This window comes from Sprattus sprattus, assembly GCF_963457725.1.
Source record: "Sprattus sprattus genome assembly, chromosome: 13".
In the NCBI taxonomy this organism is placed as follows: domain Eukaryota; kingdom Metazoa; phylum Chordata; class Actinopteri; order Clupeiformes; family Clupeidae; genus Sprattus; species Sprattus sprattus.
In genome coordinates, this window is record NC_137911.1 from 25,190,308 (window position 1) to 25,208,488 (window position 18,181).

At 47.6% G+C, this 18,181-nt stretch overlaps 1 protein-coding gene across 1 annotated transcript; it reads right to left on the reverse strand.

Moving 5' to 3' along the window:
• Nucleotides 1-400: 400 nt before the first annotated feature.
• ttbk2a (tau tubulin kinase 2a) lies at nucleotides 401-14,079 on the reverse strand (the record flags this gene model as incomplete). Its single annotated transcript, XM_080849839.1, has 15 exons — nucleotides 401-830; nucleotides 1,183-2,090; nucleotides 2,844-3,257; nucleotides 4,912-5,434; nucleotides 5,848-6,056; nucleotides 6,351-6,573; nucleotides 7,068-7,225; nucleotides 7,509-7,634; nucleotides 9,231-9,323; nucleotides 9,491-9,556; nucleotides 9,862-9,966; nucleotides 10,133-10,273; nucleotides 10,759-10,832; nucleotides 12,643-12,790; nucleotides 14,011-14,079. The coding sequence occupies 15 exons, from the start codon at nucleotides 14,077-14,079 to the stop codon at nucleotides 401-403; spliced, it is 3,687 nt and encodes a 1,228-aa protein (XP_080705965.1).
• Between the last annotated feature and the right edge of the window lie 4,102 nt (nucleotides 14,080-18,181).

An 18,181-nucleotide genomic window follows, 5' to 3' on the forward strand; every position in this document is an offset into this window, starting at 1 on the left:
CGCCTGACAGTAGTGCTTCTCCTACAGTACAAACGCTTCATTGGCCTTGTCCAGCGCACACACACACACACACACACACACACACACACACACACACACACACACACACACACACACACACACACACACACACACACACACACACACACTGGCACAGTCTTTGATTCCACGTTTTGAAAACAGTTCTAAACACTCTCTGCATATGATCGAACTGAACTGGCACAGTCAAATCAAATATGTTCAACACACCGAAGGCATCGGTTCTTCACCTGAGATCACAGTCATTCTTGCATGATCTCAAAGGATTTGAAAGCGCCCACACACACACACACACGCACACACACACACACACACAAGATTAGCGCTCAGATGGTCTCCCCAGGTCTACAGAGGCTGATGACTATCTGCTCAGCTTGCTGGAGCACTTCACCTCGCGGCTGTGCACGTGCCCGCAGCCGGCCTTGCCCCTCTGGGTGAGGTAGCCGTGGAGATGGCGCGGCTGGAGGTGTGCCCGGTGGGCGTTAGGACCCGGGGGAGAAGCGCTGCTGGAGTGGCTGGGCGGGGAGCGGCTGCGGCCCGGGCGGGAGGGGGGCGAGGAGGAGGCGGAGCGCTGCAGCGAGGAGGCGGAGCGGGGCGAGGCACTGGAGCTGCGGTGGTGCGGGTGGGCGCCGGACATCAGGCGCGGGGACGAGCGGCCCAGGTGGGGGGAGCAGGAGCGGAGCAGGCGGCCAGTCGGAGACATGCCCACGTTGCCCTGCATCAGATGGGCCAGGCAGCTCAGGAGCTCCGAGTCGCCACCACTGCCTGCACGGATACGGTACCGCCGAAGACTAAGGGGGGGAGAGAGAGAGAGAGAGAGAGAGAGAGGGAGAGGGAGGGAGAGAGAGAGAGAGAGGGAGCAGTGATGGGAGAGGGAAGAAAGGAAGACAATCAAAGGACGTAAGATAAATACAAGAATGGACAGTGAGGGGAGGAAAAAGTCAGATTGAAATAAAGACAAGAACAAAAAGATCTGTCAAATCTAATTTCGCTAGCTACAAAAGTACATTCTACCAATGATGCATTTGCTTTCAGACAGCAAATTGATGATCACGTTAACAATTTCTATGATTATCAGATTACACAGGAGACAGAACAGAAACCCTCTGGCAGGAGAGAACAGGGGGTTCTCAGTGCTCTTACCGGCCATCTATGCTGGGGCGGCTGGGTGGTTTCCCTGCCGGTGGGCGTGGCATGAACTGGGAAGAGCGGGTCTCGGGAGCCGCAGGAGACCCCTCCGAGCGCACCGGCCGTGGGATCCGGCTCTTCCGGGACAGCGGACCGGATGAAGACGAGAGGGACGGAGCCTCATCGCCCTGGCGGTCCGACACCGTCACACCCCCCTGCAGGGACTCCTCGTCCTGGGAGTGGTCGGCGGTGGCCGGGGAGGAGGAGGAGGCCGGCTGTGGTGCGATGCAACGCAGAGAGAGAGAGGGAGACAGCAGGGGCGCCCCCTGGTGGTGTTTGTGGGCCTTCTTCAGCAGGAGCTTCTGCTTGGCCGAGCCCGTGGGGGTGGTGGCGGAGGTGGGGCTGGTCAGGAGCAGGCTGCCGGGCTCCAGAACAGGGATGCGGCTGAGCTTGGGCCGGGGGATCAGGGAGCTGCGGCTCCTCTCCGCCTCCTCCGGGGGCGTCTCCTCCTGCTGCTGCACCTGCTGCTGCTCGTGGGTCGGTGGGGTGCCTGTGTCGGCATCCACCCGGAGGTGTGCCTCCTCTGACACCCCGTCTTCAGCATTCATGGGTGGGGGTGAAAAGTGTCCATTGGGTGCCACGGGACTGCAGGGCGGTTGGGGTGAGGAGCGTGGAGATACGAGGCTGGGCATGGAGCCGGCGCCTCGGGGAGGAGATGGATCCTCATTGGGTGGGGGGTCCCCCTCAGGAGTAGAACAGTCAGACCGCGGGCAGCGCTCCTGAGGGGTGGGTGGCGTGGATGGGGTGGCAGGGCGATCCTGTGCTGAATTGTTGCCATTCTCATTTTTGTCCACCGGGGGGCAGTGAGGGGAAGTGTTGGAGGCAGGCGGGGAGGAGTGTGTGGCTAAACGCTGAGCATTGAGCTATGGAAAATGACAGATATTGACAGGGGGAGAGAAGGAGAGAAAGACAGACAGACAGAGAGAGAGAGAGAGAGTATGAGAGCGACAAAATAAATGCATTCAATAAATTAAATAAAGAGTAGGATAGAGAAAAGGAAGTATGTGAGAAATTACAGTTAGAAAGAGAAAGTGACATGGAGGCATTTTATATCCATGTCTATATTTGCTGCTCTTCAAGCATCTGTGGGAGTTAGAACATATCAGGATGCGGTTCAGAACTCTGACAATGAGTCAGATGACAGCCTGGTAATGCTGTAAGTCCCACAGCCCCACTAAGTAAGTACATTACCTGCTCACAAGACATCAAATCTCCTGCAAGAATCAGGTAATTACTGATGTGAGGGAGGACCAGCACAAGAACACCACCACAGACAAGAAAATGCAGGCTGGAAGGTCCACTACATGCCAACAGTTCATGACCTCATGATACAACTCAGTTCTATAAATAGTAGAACTGAGATTCACTGGCTATTAAGTTAACGACACAAAAGTAACTGCACAAACATATACCCAATTCAAGGAGAAAAAGCAGAACACCACCAAAAAACAAAAAACTAAAATAAAAACTTGGCAAGAAACGAGCTCAAACCAAAAATGATGAAAGCCATGTGCAAAGTGTGCTGGACTAGCAACTCAAAAGCAAGAGCTGGTATGGCAGGGGACAGTGACAGGTGGGGGTGGGGGTGGGAGATGGTACCAGGGGGGGTTATTCACCTGCTGGAGCTGTGCGCGGGTGATGCGTATGACGGAAGGGATCTTGCTGGTGGAAGCGCCCGCCGGGATGGCGGGGAGTTTGCGGTGGCCCGGCGAGCGTAGGCCGTGGCCCGAGGATGTGCCGGGAGACGGCGGGAGGAGCGAGGCGGAGGAAGAGGAGGAGCAGGAGGAAGGGTGCTGGTGGTGGGGCTGGAGCTGCTGGTGGTGGTGGTGGTGGTTGTGGTTGTGGCGGAAGTGCGGCGGGTCGACAGAGCGGCTCCGGCACAGTCCGGCCCCGCGGGGGACGCATGGTCGTCGGCGCAGCGGGTCGGACAGCGTGGGGTGGGGGCTGGGGGAGCGCTGGGGATGAGGAAGGGGCCCGCATGGATGCTGCACCACAGCCTCCTCCAACGGAGACGGGGGAGAGGTGGGGAACTACAAGCATGAGGGAGAGAGGTGGAGAGATGGAGGGAGAGAGATGAGACACACGTGTAGAGGAGGAGAGGAGAGAGGGATGAGGGAAAGTTGAGACACAAGTGTAGAGGAGAAGAGGAGAGAGGAAAGAGGGAGAGAGATGAGACGCAAGTGTAGAGGAGGAGGAGAGGAGAGAGGGAAGAGGGAGAGAAAAGAGCACAGAGAGAGGTAAGAGAGGGAGAAAAAAGTGGATCACCAGGGATGAGAGGGTAAGAGAGGAAAGAGAGAGAGACATGAGAGAGAATGAAAGCAAAGAGAAAAGAAAAGAGAAAAGGGATGGAGAGGTAGGGGAAGATGGGAGCGGAGTGCGACCATGCAAAGAGGGACCATGAGGACATGCCAAAGGCAGAATTTTGTGCAGCAGATGGATAACAGAAAGTATGCCAGTGACAGGGAAGGGTAAAAGAAAAGAAGGCCAGAGAGAGAGAGGGGAGGGGCGGGGGGAGGAGGGGAGGGGGGAGGAAGGGAGGAGGGGAGGGGGGGAGTGAAATGTAAGGTGGAGAGAGGAAGGACCAAAGGAGAAGGGACATTCGGAAGTTGGGGAGGAAACATCGTAGGTTCCAGTAAATAAATAGCCTGTCTGTCCTTGCATTCTTCTCAACGTGAGTGACCAAAACCAAAACAATATTTGTTTCTTTCTCTATATCTGACCTAAACTAACTCAGTCCTTGTTTCCCTACCTATATAAGTAACCATAACCAAACTAGTCCTCGTTTCCTTCCCTACATCTGACCAAAACCAACTCAGTCCTTGTTTCCTTCCCTAAATCTGACCAAAACCAACTCAGTCCTTGTGTCCTTCCCTATATGAGTAACCAAAACCAAACTAGTCCTTGTTTCCTTCCCTAAATCTGACCAAAACCAAACTAGTCCTGGTTTCCTTCCCTAAATCTGACCAAAACCAACTCAGTCCTTGTTTCCTTCCCTAAACGAGTGACCAAAACCTGCCCTGACATCTAGCTGAAAGGGGAGTCTGTCTGGAGGTTAAGAAACCCTGCTCTGAGCCCTCAGAGGGCTATGACCTGAGCAACACTGCCTTGGCAGAGAGAACTGGAGATCAGGTTGCTGACATGATGAGCTTTAGGTCAAGGCTGGCTAACACCTGATATCTCCCTACAACTCTCACTCACAGATATAAAGAAGGTCTTTGTTATCTACAGTGTTCCCATGAATATTGGGTAGAGTATTCCCAGTAATTAATATAATTACTATAGTATAATAACTTATATGCTTTTCTGAACATTAATTCACTAGATTGTGCATCCCAAAACAATTTTTTCTGGATCAAAACACCCAAACAACCTTCGCGTCCGTTAAAGCTATGCAGTTAAAAGGTCTTTTGTGTTCGTAGCAACTTAACTTAATAACATGTGTAGAACAATGAGCATCATGGCAGACTTCAAATGAAACTATTCTCATAATGAGCTCTGATGCATATGCAAGGCAACTAAGAGGAACACCTAAAAAAGCAGGTCTGGTTGGAGATGATTGCGGCAGCATACATGAATCCAAAAAAAGCCTATTTAAAAATCAAACATGACCCAAACTTAAGTGCATGACCCTGTACGCTGTAGTATATCCAGAGCATATGACCCCCTGATCTCCCAAGTGCTTACCTGTGAGAGCGCCTCCTCTGGCAGGCCATTGGCTGGGCTGGTGGGCGTTACGGGGGGCATGGTGCTCGCCGTCTCCACGCTTAGCTCCTGCTGATCGGCCCTGGGCTCCCCCGCTCCGTCTGTAGGACCGTCCCCAGCGCCTTGAGCAGGACTCTCCTGACGGGGCTGCAGGACCTCCAGCTCGTCCACCTCTCCCTCGGAGGGGCTGATGGTGACCTTTGCCCCCGTGGCCAGGCCCCCGCTGATGCTGCCACGCTCCTGCAGGTTGGAGGGCGCGTCCACCATCACCCAGTCGTGCGAGTTGGCGTCCCCGCGGCCCAGGCTCAGGTTCAGGGCTACGAAGCTGCTGCTGGCGGCACCCTCGCCATGCCCGGCGGGCGACCCCGGGGACCCACGCTTGGCCGAGACCTCCTCGTCGTAGTGCCAGAAGCGGTCGGCAGGGCCGCCATTGCTGAGCACAGCGAGGCCTAGGCTGTGGCCCGACGGTTTGTCTGTCGTGTTACCAGCCTCCTGCTTCGCTTCGCTGAGAAGATGTATTTTGAAACGTTATAGTAAGTCTGTTTCACAAATAAGCTCAACATCAAATTAATAGGTGCCACTAAAGAAACAATGTAAGGGAGAGCTCATGTGTGATTACTGCACAACTAACTTCCGGTCATGTTTGGCCGTTTGACCATCCCTATCAACATCATACATTTACTGAGAACTTGTAAATGGAACATTTGTCAAAATGAGCTAGTTGAACTTAAATGAATTCTCTATTTACTGTAACTAAACAATAAACTATCAAATGTGTAGGGGCAGGGTGTCATTAATCCTCAGTTCTTTGAATGATAAGTACGGATAACTAAATGACGCTTTGACATGGTGTTTGGTTTGGAAGACTATGGTAAGCTGTGTGGGGCACGTAAGGGTTGACCCCAGATCTGTTCTCACCAGGCCTCCAGGAAGCGTTCTGTGCTGGGTTTGGGCTCCAGGGTCAGCCTCTTATCCAGGTCCAGGCTGTGGAGGTTCCGCAGTTTCCTCAGCAGAGGCGCATCTGAGGGGCTGGCGTCTGAGCGGATCTTCACCGGAGAGGCCAGACTGGGCACTGTCTGCTGACTCAGATTGCCCTGGTTCTGGTTTTGCTCGTCCTCTTTGCCAGTCTGAAAAATTTATGATATTGATGATATTATTGATGATCATATTGCCTGCTTGTATAAATGGTTGTCTCAACCGAAGGCCCTATCACAATATGCCAATAATTAATAATGAAATAACAAAACCGTAACCAATACAATGCTTTTTGGTATATCGTTATCCTAAAGGTGACTAACATTAACAGCATAGTGAAGCTGCACTTACTAGAGCTGGTTATTTTAGAGATAATTTAAAAAAATCTTTTATGATTTATTAATATCACAATACTAATCCCTGCGGTGTCTCTCAGAGGTGGTGACCTTAAGCGCAGTTGGCCGGAGGTGGTTGCAGTTGCGGTCCAGTTCCTCCCACACATCGGGCTCCTGCTGGTTGGTGGGCTGGCCGGGGGAACCGGGGTATCGGTCCAGGAGAGGGGGGTTGTTATCCCCGTCGCTGAGCTGCTCATCCTGTAGCGGCTCATCTGTGTTCTCCTTGAGGAGGTCCTTCAGGAGTTCCCCGGGGAGCAGCGAGGCATTAGCCATGCTACAGGAACCAAGGGGCACATGGGAAGGTCCATTACATCAGGCTGACTAACAGACGCATAACTGAGAAATGGCTACTGAAAAATAGATGAGGCTGACTTTCAGCTATCACTGGACAGTCATGCACTCGCCACACTTCAATAATGCACTGAGCCTTGATCATGGTCCAGCATGAAGCATACTACATAATACAGTGTGCATACTGCACAATGCAGTATAGTACAGCATATGATGTATAATATTGTTCCGTAGGGAGGTTATTTGTTAAGTAAAAAGAAGAAGGGTGGATATTAAAAAAAAACCTTTGCTGTAAAACAATATTACATGTGTGAGAGTGCCAATTATGAGCCAGTAAATACTATTTGTACTGTATAAACGCACCATGAGAACATAACAATATTAGCAACACTACATATTATACAACAGTATTAGATGGAACCTCATAATCCTGTCATTAACTGTATTGAAATATATTGAATGCGGTTTGTGCCAGACCCCATGTGTGCCGGGGTGAGTCGTGTATGGTGTTGGGGTGTGGCATTAGTGGTGTTGGTGGTCTGAGAGCTGTCTGTGTTGATCCTCTCCCAGTCGTACGGGTCGTTCTCCACAACCGCGTACGTCTTCATGCTGTTCTCAAACACCGACATCAGCAGCTGGAACACAAAATGTTCTGCTTAAGGCTTATGTCCCTTGGCTCCGTTTGTTGACAGCAAGCGCACACAAAATGCTGTGCTTAGTGTGCTGGGCTCCCTGGACAAGTGAAGCCTTGATGGAAGGGGAACTATCTGTGGCCTTGATGGCCCCAGAACTGACACTGAATTTGATTTTTTTTAATTTAAATTTGTTAATCTTGTCAATCTCAGGCCACTCAACTGTACAATCTCTCTGTCGAAGTGGAACACTGCACACACACATACAAACACACACCGCCATTACCTCGTAGTCTGGTTTAGTGAAGTAGTCTAGTGTACTGATGTGCTCCAGGAAGATGGTGAACTCGGCTGGCAGGTGCTTCAGCATGAGCCGGTTGTCATAGGTGTCCTTCAGCTTCCCAACCTGTTCCTGAAATGACACATGCACACAGCCATATTCACACCAAATCTGCCATATTCATAACAAACCTCCCATATTCATAACAAATCAAGAAAAACAGCGCCACAGTCCCTCTTACAATTTGTCTATCCTGTTACTCCTAAGCAGTGGCGGCTCCTGAAAAAATTCTCAGGGGGGGCAATTTTTTTGATAATGATTAAGGCGACCTATTCAGTAGGTACATTAAGTTATCCGATTTACTCATACAGCAAAACCTTTTTGTCCACTATTGGCAGCAACCAACAGTAATATCTCCCCTCTTTCTACATAGCTAGAGTAGCAAGATACAAGTGGAACGCTATGGAAGAAGGTTACATTCAGGAGCCTTCATAAGCATGATGTGGCTCCACATTAAATGATCCCACTTTTTCATTATCCACACGTCTCAAATGTTGTATGATGTAACCTAGCTGAACAGGACACATGATATGTCCACTAACAACATAAAGAAGGGGGCACCTTACGTCAAAACCAACGATATTTATTGACTGATCTTGAAAGTATTGGCTTACAAAAGCAAAATAAGTCATCACATAAAACATTATTTAAAGTTAGTTCACACTGTGAAACCTATGAAAAGTGACAGTGGTATATAGATACAGACCGCGTTAGCCACTTCACGACCGCGATTTTCTTTTGTTCCAATTTCCCTCCCTTTGTAGAAAACTGTTGAATGGATACTTTTGGTCTAGGGTTTTTTGGTCAATTTATCTTCAATATTACGCTGACTAAAAAGAAGTTTCTGTCAAAGAGCGGATGAGTTGTTGTGCTGAACAGGTGCCATCTTGAAATGCCTTTGTCGAAGCTGTGTGACGTCCTCATTGCATTTTACCATAGGCTTTTGCGTCGCTTACTTATGACTAGACTTGGAGGGGCAAGCCCTCCCGGAAGCCATAGAGAATGCATTGAGAGCTCTGTTTTGTGAAAAAAACGCATTTAACATGGGAGTCAATGGGAGAGGTCTGGGGCGATTTTCATTTCGTCCAAGATCGCCCTGAAGGGGCGGGGCCATTTGAATCACGACTCTAGGCTGACTGAATGACTGTTACCTGATTCGACAAAGACATACAGAGGCATATCAGACGGTCTAGTGGTAGAATCCGACAGAAAAAAAATATGAAATTTACATTTACATGTAGTCGTGCAATTGAATTTATACATCAGGAATTATCATTTTTAATTTTTTTAATTTTTTTATTTTCTTCCTTTTCCCATAGGCTGTGCGTCGCCCCAATCGCCCTTATGGACGAGCCGCCACTGCTCCTAAGCATACAGTAGATCCATTGTGTTTCTCAAAGATTCTTTCTATATGTTCCTCTTTCCTTCTTATTTTACTCTTACTCTTTTTTTGTGTTCTGGACTGAACATCTGTTATTTTCCCGCCTGTTATCCAGTTCATATTCCTTATTATATTGTATAATATATGTCCAAACCTGTACTAATGCAAATTCCTTATACATCTTGTACAGTCTATCAGCTTTATTCCCAGTGGGCCACAGATTCTGATAAACTACGTTCTCCATGCACCAGATTGAAATGCATCAGTTGTAAAAAGGGGGATGTTACCTTGTCTTTGATCTTCCTCCATGGTAGCTGGCCCACAAGAAACTCCACCAGCATGTAGAACAGGGACCACAAGTCATCGTGCCGCCCCATCTCCTGTAAAATAAAAACATGCATGATGTTATAATTGAGTTCATAAAAGTACTATAATATTGTGAAAATCACAAAGGGTCTGGGTAAATACTAGGAAAACAATAAATGAAATAAAAAAGGCAAAGCAGATATAAAGAATGTCAGGAGAAGCTGAACTTAAAAGTCCTCACCTTGTTTTTGTGTGCATTGACTGAAGCATACCGTACAGTGCCCCGAAATCCTGCCATTGGTCGAGGCTGAAAAAATTAAAGAATATGGCATATATTACTCAACACAAATGCACCACACTATTGGTTCTTGGATAGGAGATCATCAGAAATGCATGGTCTCATGTCATTAACAAAGTAAAATGTAAAGGATACACACCCATCTGGTCTTGCATCAGATATGTTAACTGAATACTAACTGGCCTTCCACTGGTATACACACACACACACACACACACACACACACAAAGACACACACACACACACACACACACACACACACACACACACACACACACACACACACACACACACACATATTTGGGTTTACTTACCGGTCGGACCTCCTGGCATGAGTTGGTGAACTGGCGGGCCAGGCCAAAGTCCAACATGTAGCACGTGCGGCATGTGCTGGGGAAGCGGCCCATGGCAAAGTTAGACTGAAAACAAGGTGGGTAAAAGAGACAGTAAGAAAGTCATTCAAGCAATATCAGATAGAAATTAATCTTCTTAGCCAGCAAATAAAGTGCACGCACTTATGCAAACACGTGTACGACCAAACACACACACACACACACACACACACACACAGAGGCTGCGTCTCACCGGTTTGATGTCGCGGTGCAGGAAGCCGACAGAGTGGATGCTCTCGATGGCGTCGAGCATCTGCCGGCCTAGCCGCAGCGTGGTGCTGACGCTGAACGTGCCGCGGCTCATGCTGCGCCGGAGGTCCGCCAGGTTCCGACCCTGACCCGCCCGAGGGCAAACATGGCAGAAACCAAAACAGAGTTCAGAGGTCAGGTCACTGCTACCTTTGACATTCTGTGACTTCTTCAGTTAAGCTAGGGTTTAGTTTGCTCAATGTCTTAATATCATGGCAATCCAGACAGAACAAATCTGACCAAATTAAATTATCAAATTAATTTATCAATAAATTACTCATGCAAACATGAAAACAGGAATTACCGGTGCAGATATATGTAACCGAGGCATGTGTGCGAGTACACACACACACACACACACACACACACACACACACACACACACACACACACACACACACACACAAACACACACACAAACACACACACACACACTCACACTCACACTTACACTCACACTCACACACACACTCACACACACACTCACACACACACTCACACTCACACACTCTCACAGACACACACACACACACATAACAGGACAGGACAGAGGGAGTAACTGGCTCATACCTGAAGCTCCATCACCACGTAGTTGAAGCGATCATTGCGACCACAACCCACAAAGCGACAAACATGGTTTTTCCCTGTGAACAAAGCCAAGGTTCACACAGTGAAAGCTAGCCTCAAACAAAGCCTAGGAGATCAGCACTTAGAGGTGTTTGGTGCTGTCCTACAAGATCCAGTGGGACTGATTTCACGCGCAAATGTTCATAATATTCTGAGCTCTCCCATCGGATGGCAGATAGGCAGATTTTATGCCCCGCGGCCCTATGTTAAGTCAAGGGCAGAAATTAAGGAACTAGTCACCTGATCATGTATGCTTTATGTACAATAATTCAATTGACAGGACAGGTTTTTCACTGATAAAGATCACAGACAAAACCTGCCGTTGGCTGAACTGATGTGGGCTTGTGCACAGGGATAAGGGAGTGGTACTGAGGTGAGTGATGGGGTGATGGGTTTCATGTTATCCCCTAGGCCTTAACAGGAAGCGGCCGGCCTGTCAGCCAGAGGGCCACAGTAACATGATCCAGGCACATTGATTTTTACTGTCGGACAGGGAAGAAGAAATACAGGAGGAGGATGCAAAATTAGGGAACGGATGGGCTAGAAAGGAAGACAGAGAGATAGATAGATAAATGGAGAGAAAGAGAAAAAGAAAGAGGGAGAGAGAGAGAGAGAGAGAGAAAAAGAGAGAGACAGAGAGAGAAAAGAAACAAAGATGTCTCCCTTAGTAACTAGGAATGACAGGTATGCTGATCACCTTTCCAGACTTTAGGAACTGAAGAGAGGGAATTCAAACAAATTAACAACATATACCACAGCCCCCCCCCCCCCCCCCCAGACTGAAGCAGACAGAGCACCTTGACAACTAGGAAACTGGCTGGAGAACAATGTTTGAGACAGGGGGGTGTTTTTAAAAGATGGCAGATACAAAATAGCAAACAATGGCTTCTATAATGCGCCTCTTCAAGCATGCTAAGCCGATCTGGGCCTGAAACCATGCAATGGATTCTATCAAGCATGTCAGCCATCAAAGGCACTTACATTCTAGGTATTAAGCTCGAAAAAAGCCTGCACCAGCAAAACTGTCAGATTATATTCCTTCCCCTTAAAGGTCTGCTGTGAGAGGGAGTGGAAAACTGGAACTTCGGTTGGCACTTCCATCCAACAAGAGTTACCGTTTGCTGAGTTCAGTGAGAGCCAGCGGCTGCACCCAGAATCTGACCAGGCACAGCACTGCCCTTTCAGCTCTGCTGAGCAGCATTCAGCCATCACAGAACTCTAAATCTTGATTCACTTGACCTTCCTACCCATGGTAGCTTGTCTCCTGTTTCCCAATCCCCTCTCTCTTTCCCTACTCCCCCACCCCATTTCTCCATCTCCCCCGCCAACAACAGAGGTCTTCCATGTAACTGTATCCTCATCTATGCTCTTGGCAGCGTCAGACCCCAACCTCAATAGGAGCTCCATGAAAGAACAACTTAATTTGAGTACTATGACCACTGATGATTGTACTTGATCTCTACCTGTGAAATTTGATATACAGAACATGCACTGGTACCACATCTAACTAACGGAAAAACATTTTATTTTCATTACATGCATCTCATATGGTGGCATCCAGTATCTTCTTTACCACCCTATGTTGTTCTGCAATAACTGCATTCCAGCTCTACAGGCAGGGGAGAACCGTGACAATGGGCACAGAATATTGGCAGCTGGGGCTATAATCCTGTTAATAACCCGGGGGGCGGGGTTTGGGGGGGGGAGCAGTTCCTAATTACCCATTCAAGAACATGGATCAGAGGGGGGGGGGGGGGGGGGGGCAGTTCCTAATTACCCATTCAAGAACATGGATCGGGGGGGGGGGGGGACAAAAGGCAGCTTTACCCTGCAGTTTCTTCAGCACGGCCACCTCCATCTTCAACACCTGCTTGGGCTGCTGGGCTGACTCCACCTTGAGAGCCACGCTGCTTCTGGTCAGCAGGTCCAGGGCCTCGTAGATCTCTCCGAAGCCCCCACCTCCGATCTTTTTCAGCTGTGGAGGAGGAGCAGGGAGGAGGGGCAAGAGCAGTTAGTTCATTCGCCTTGATGTCGAGGCAAGAGCAGACTCCACATTAGTGCTGCGACCTGAATGGGATCTGGTTATGACGTTTCAAGTCACAGTGATTATGTAACGTTTCCACTCGAGACGTTCTTAAACTCAAATGCACAATTTCTTTTTTTGCAACCTTGGAGAAACCTTGTCAGAAAATGCTTTTGTGGCTCGCTTTGTCCGCCTCTCCCTGTCTGCCTCTCTCACTCCCCATCTTTCTCCTCTCCACGTTGTATGTGTCTGTATTCCCCTGCTCCCTCTCTCTCTCTCCCCCCGTCCATTTTCTCTCTTCTCTCTTTCCCTCTTTCTCTCTCAGCGGTTGCATCAGGATGAGTGGCACTGGTTACGTAACAGGGCTCCACGCGAGGGTGGCAGCAGCATGGCACTACAGCCCTTACCTTATGTGCCCCCCTCCCCTCCCCCACGCACAGGCTGACAAGGACCCTTTGAGGCTGGCTCTGTGGGCACTGGGTGGAGAGTCGCGGCCTCCATACCAAACACTAACAAGCCCGTAAATAGCTCAGGCTGCTGAAAATAGCAGCACACTGACACTGATACAATAAGCCCCTGACACTGCAGACACCGAGACAACTGGGATGCAGACTCTGAAATATCCCTGATCCCTGAGGAAAAGCTTGTAGGGGAGAGGGCCAACTTTCATGCATCTGGCATTTGTGTGTGTGTGTGTGGGAGGGGAGGGGTGTGTGTGTGTGTGGGTGGGTGGGGGTGTGGTGGTCAGTGAAAGCGAAGAGAAACTCTTTAATCTACGAGCCCTCCTCATAACTTCAATCAGCGCTTCATGAGTGAGGATTAGAGGGACAGAGATGAGAGTGAGCAAGATTTAAAGACCGGGAAAGGATGAAGAACAGCCATCACTTCTCGTTCAAACGCACAGAGCGGGGCAAAGTGTGTGTGGTAACACTGTCACCGCAGCTTTGTGTCGTTCCTTTGGAGAGCTGAGCTGAAGGGCACTTGTAAAGGAGTGCAGTACTGCCCTTAACTAGCTACTTCACACAGCTCAGCTTGACCCCGACAAGGATTTGTGAATGCCTGATCAAAGGGCGAACATCGAAAAGAACAGAACAAGAGTAATGGAGAGAAGTTAAGAGAGAGAGAAAAAAAAAGCAAGTAGATGAGAGCAGAGCAGGGCTGTGATGACCCACCACTTTCCATCGCTCCTTGACCAAGATGGCCGGGGTCAGGATGTCAGTCTGTTCCGTGCCGCCGCTCATCCTGCCTCTGGAGCCTCCGAGTGCTTTCCTCTAGCAGAGTCCACCTGCAGTTAAGCCAGGCATCAGGGCCTGATCTAGGCCTGAGAGAAAGAGAAAGAGAAAGAGGGAGAGAGAGAGAGAGAGAGAGGGAGAGAGAGAAAAAGAGAGAGACAGAAAGAGAGAAAGAAACAAAGGTGTCTCCCTTAGTAACTAGTAATGACAGGTATGCTGATCCCCTTTCCAGACTTTAGGAACTGAAGAGAGGGATTTCAAACAAATTTAAACATGGAATTTTAACAGTCATATATCTGAGCCTAGACTACACAAACCAATGTCTAAAGAACCCATCATCACAAATGACACAGATACAGTATGAGAACCCTGGGAAAAATGAATGTGTATGGAAGTGGGGGAGTTGGCAGAGGAGTGAAAGCCAACCCCTTTTTATCCAGGAGCTGTATCGAGTGTGCTGACTGCAGCTGTGCTGCCACGCCTTATTCCTGCATCTAGCTGGTGCTCTCCCTCTCTCCATCTCACTCTCCAAATCCATCACACATACACACACACACACACACACACACACACACACACACACACACACACACACACACACACACACACACACACACACACACACACACACACACACACACACACACACACACACACACACACACACACACACACACACAGACACAGACACACACAGACGAATTCATACACCAACCATGCTTACCAGCAGGCTAAATCACTGTAAATAAACATAAGCATCTACTTTTAACTTCCACCAGACCATGGGGATTCGCACATCTCCTTACTGTGCACTGCAAAATAGTTGGCAAATGGGGCAGCCTTTTTCTTAGGTTTCCTGACAATAATTACAAACATGACTGAGTCTGGGATATATCATAAACTGGCATTTGGCAGAATGTATCTAATTAACATTAAAGTAAAAGCAGGACAGTGTTGAAGGCATGGCAGGATTATCACCTAGACTGAAATTTTTGTGGTTGATTAAAGAGCGTCCATGAAAACAACTTTTCATTTGTGATGCCAACCAGAATGTTTAGGGCACCTAGCTTAATTTTCAAAAACATACCTTACACCAAACAGTTCTTTCACTACACTATTAACCTTCAAATGCACTTTTCCATCACAAACTATACCATTCGTTACAACATATAAAGAATGACAAAATAATTGTGCCACAGCTATATGTAGTTGTAGATGTCAATCAACTGAGTTTATTCAACTATTACTGCCACATTAGCAAGCAAGACTCATATAAGGCAAAAGCCTCTAAATCAAAGGGCATCTCTTTATCCTATAAACACTGTCACAGAAACAGAATAATATATTTTAAAATGTAACTGTGAGTTGACACAAACTTGTTAGAACCAAGCAATTTAATCAAAAGACAATCCTAGCAGAATATAAAGTCAAAACTCGATGACGGTATAGATGGTATATTTTTATGAGCCTTTTACACAGGAAAATATGTTAAAATCCTTGCTATTGGTTGGGGACTTCCCACAGCAGCCAATCCCCTCCACATAGCCTACAAGTCCACATAGCCAGCAACCTATCTAATATAACAACTGCCCAACCACAGATGCAAATTAAATTAAATCTTAAAATGAAAACTGATGGAATAAGCTCATGTGAAGGACAGGTAAACACACCTATTGTTCCGATTAGCCGGCCATGCTTTGCACTATGTAGTCCTGGGGTTTGGGTTGAAACACCGTGCAATAATGTAAAAAAGCAATCACGACACGGCATCACCAACAATATTGCCAAAAGACGCATTTCAGCAGGCTTTTTTCAGTGCCAACTGCGCTGTTGGTGGTGACTGCAAGGTGTTGTATGGTTTTTGGGTAGCTATCAGACCAAAACTCCATAATGCATCTTTAATTTAAGAAGCATTACAGAAAAAGATACATTATTTCGCAGAGATGTCCTCTTACATATCCACAGTCTAGTAATCAAAAGGAGTGGAATGTCTCTCGTAGTAACTCTGTTATAACATGTTCACCAAACAAGTCAGCATATTTACAGACCTTCCAAGACGCCTCCAATACTCCATCTACAGACACTGTTCTTCCACTGGCACTATAGCTAGCATTCTTCTTCCTGAATAGGAGCTCTGTGTGGGTATACTTGAGATATGTGTAAGTGCAAAATCAGGCCAGGCAGAGTGCACTGACCACCCCCCCCCCCCCCCCCCCCCCCTTTCCCCTGAGTCAAGATAGGCAAACTAAAAACTAAGATGCAATCTGTAGGGAGGAACCACCAGACATCAATAGCCCAGATTACCCTTCTGATTGCCCTTGGTTATGAGCTGATTTTCCTACGCCGTCAACTAAGTTGCAGATGTGAAAAGAAACATGGCTGGGCAAAAGGAGCATGGCATTAATACAATGTTTAAATGGTTTAAAAGCTTAAAATGATCAAAGATACAGGTTAACTATTTGCAGAAAATGGTTAAGAAGTAGTAAAGGTTTACTTGACACACCGATGTTTAAACCCTAATGCCGTATGTCTTCCCAGTGTGTTTAAGGATGCCATATACTAGGGTGACCAGACGTCCCCCCTTTTGGTGGCCTGTCCCTGGCTGGAGCTGTCTTTGGAAATGTTCATGTTTTTGACTGTGAATTCCTGTTCCCTTTACACCACTATACAGTAATTCTTACTATCGTAAGCGAGAAGCACAACTGGATGAACGTAAAGTGAATGGTTCAGGAAGTATTATCTTGCAACTGAAACTTGGAAACCTATAGAACCCCTAAAGTCCTGTTGTGAGTCCTAGTCCTATGTGATATTATCTTGTTATTATCTTGTGGGAACAAAATATCACCTTATGGGACTTTAGGGGCTCCACAGAAACCTCTGACAGTTGAAAGTGGCATCACAATGTTATGTTATTAAGGCTTATTACAGAAATAGGCTTGCCTATTTCAACCATAATGATCGTATGTAGCCTATATTAAGAAGTTTGTGTTCTAAGGCTATATGTTTGGATTTAGCCTACTATTTTTTATGTTTTATAAAAGCAATAATGAGTTTTTCTTAAGAAGTGGGCTCAGACAAAGCTTAATGTGACACATGACATATGTATATATAAAAGAAAACAAGGAAATGAGGAAATTAAACAACCGAACTTTAAAAGTCATGGAGAGAACCTATCCTGCTTTTGCATGCTGGCCCAACATTTCGTGAAGATTAGAACACAAATACCACAGCAAATGTAGTAGTATAGCCTAGCAGCAGGTGTTTTCAACTGTACAAGATTCCTTTCTCCTTTCTTTGGAAGGTTTTATGATTTAATGAGTCCAGTGAGGTGTGGTAGAGAAAAAAGGACGCTACAAACATACAGTGCTTGTGATCACTGGAATCTGCATTGGGAAACCCTCCTTGAGAGAAAAGATGAAGTCTTACACAACAGCAGCTCAACTCAAGTCTCTCTCTTCCCTCTCTCTCTCTTGCCTTTCTCTCTCTCTCTCCCTTCTCCCTCTCTACTCTCTTGCCTCTATCCCTCTCTCTCTCTTGCCTCTCTCTCTTTCCCTTCTCCCTATCTACTCTCTTGCCTCTATCCCTCTATCCCCCCTCAGCAGCTCAACTCTTTATCTGTGAAGCCTGACTGAACTCCTTGGGCTCTCTGACAACACAACAGTACACCAGACTTAAGACTGCGATGCACTTACATCATCACGGCACAGTGACAACTTCACCCTACAACAGACAAGCTGTCCTACACCACTGTAAGCTTGCAGTTAGCAGCATGCTAATGTCATCACCAAAAGAAGAGTATTTCAGTCCGAACAAACAAATGACATTTGTTGTGGCACAGTAATGCATGAGCTAACTAGGATGACTAAGACATGCAGGTCTGTGTCACTCCAGGCTGAGTGTGTGACTGGTGTAGATGGAAGTGCAGTAGGAGCAGAACTGTTCGGCATTGGAAAGACTGCCTAATGACAGTGATGGAGGGAGCGAGCACATTGAGTCAGCTGAGGCATCGACATTCCACGAAACCGGCAAAACGTAATAGAAAGACACGCCAGCACTCAGCATTTTGTAAGAGGTCATAAATGTTAAGGTACATCTCTCTCTCGGTGCTCTT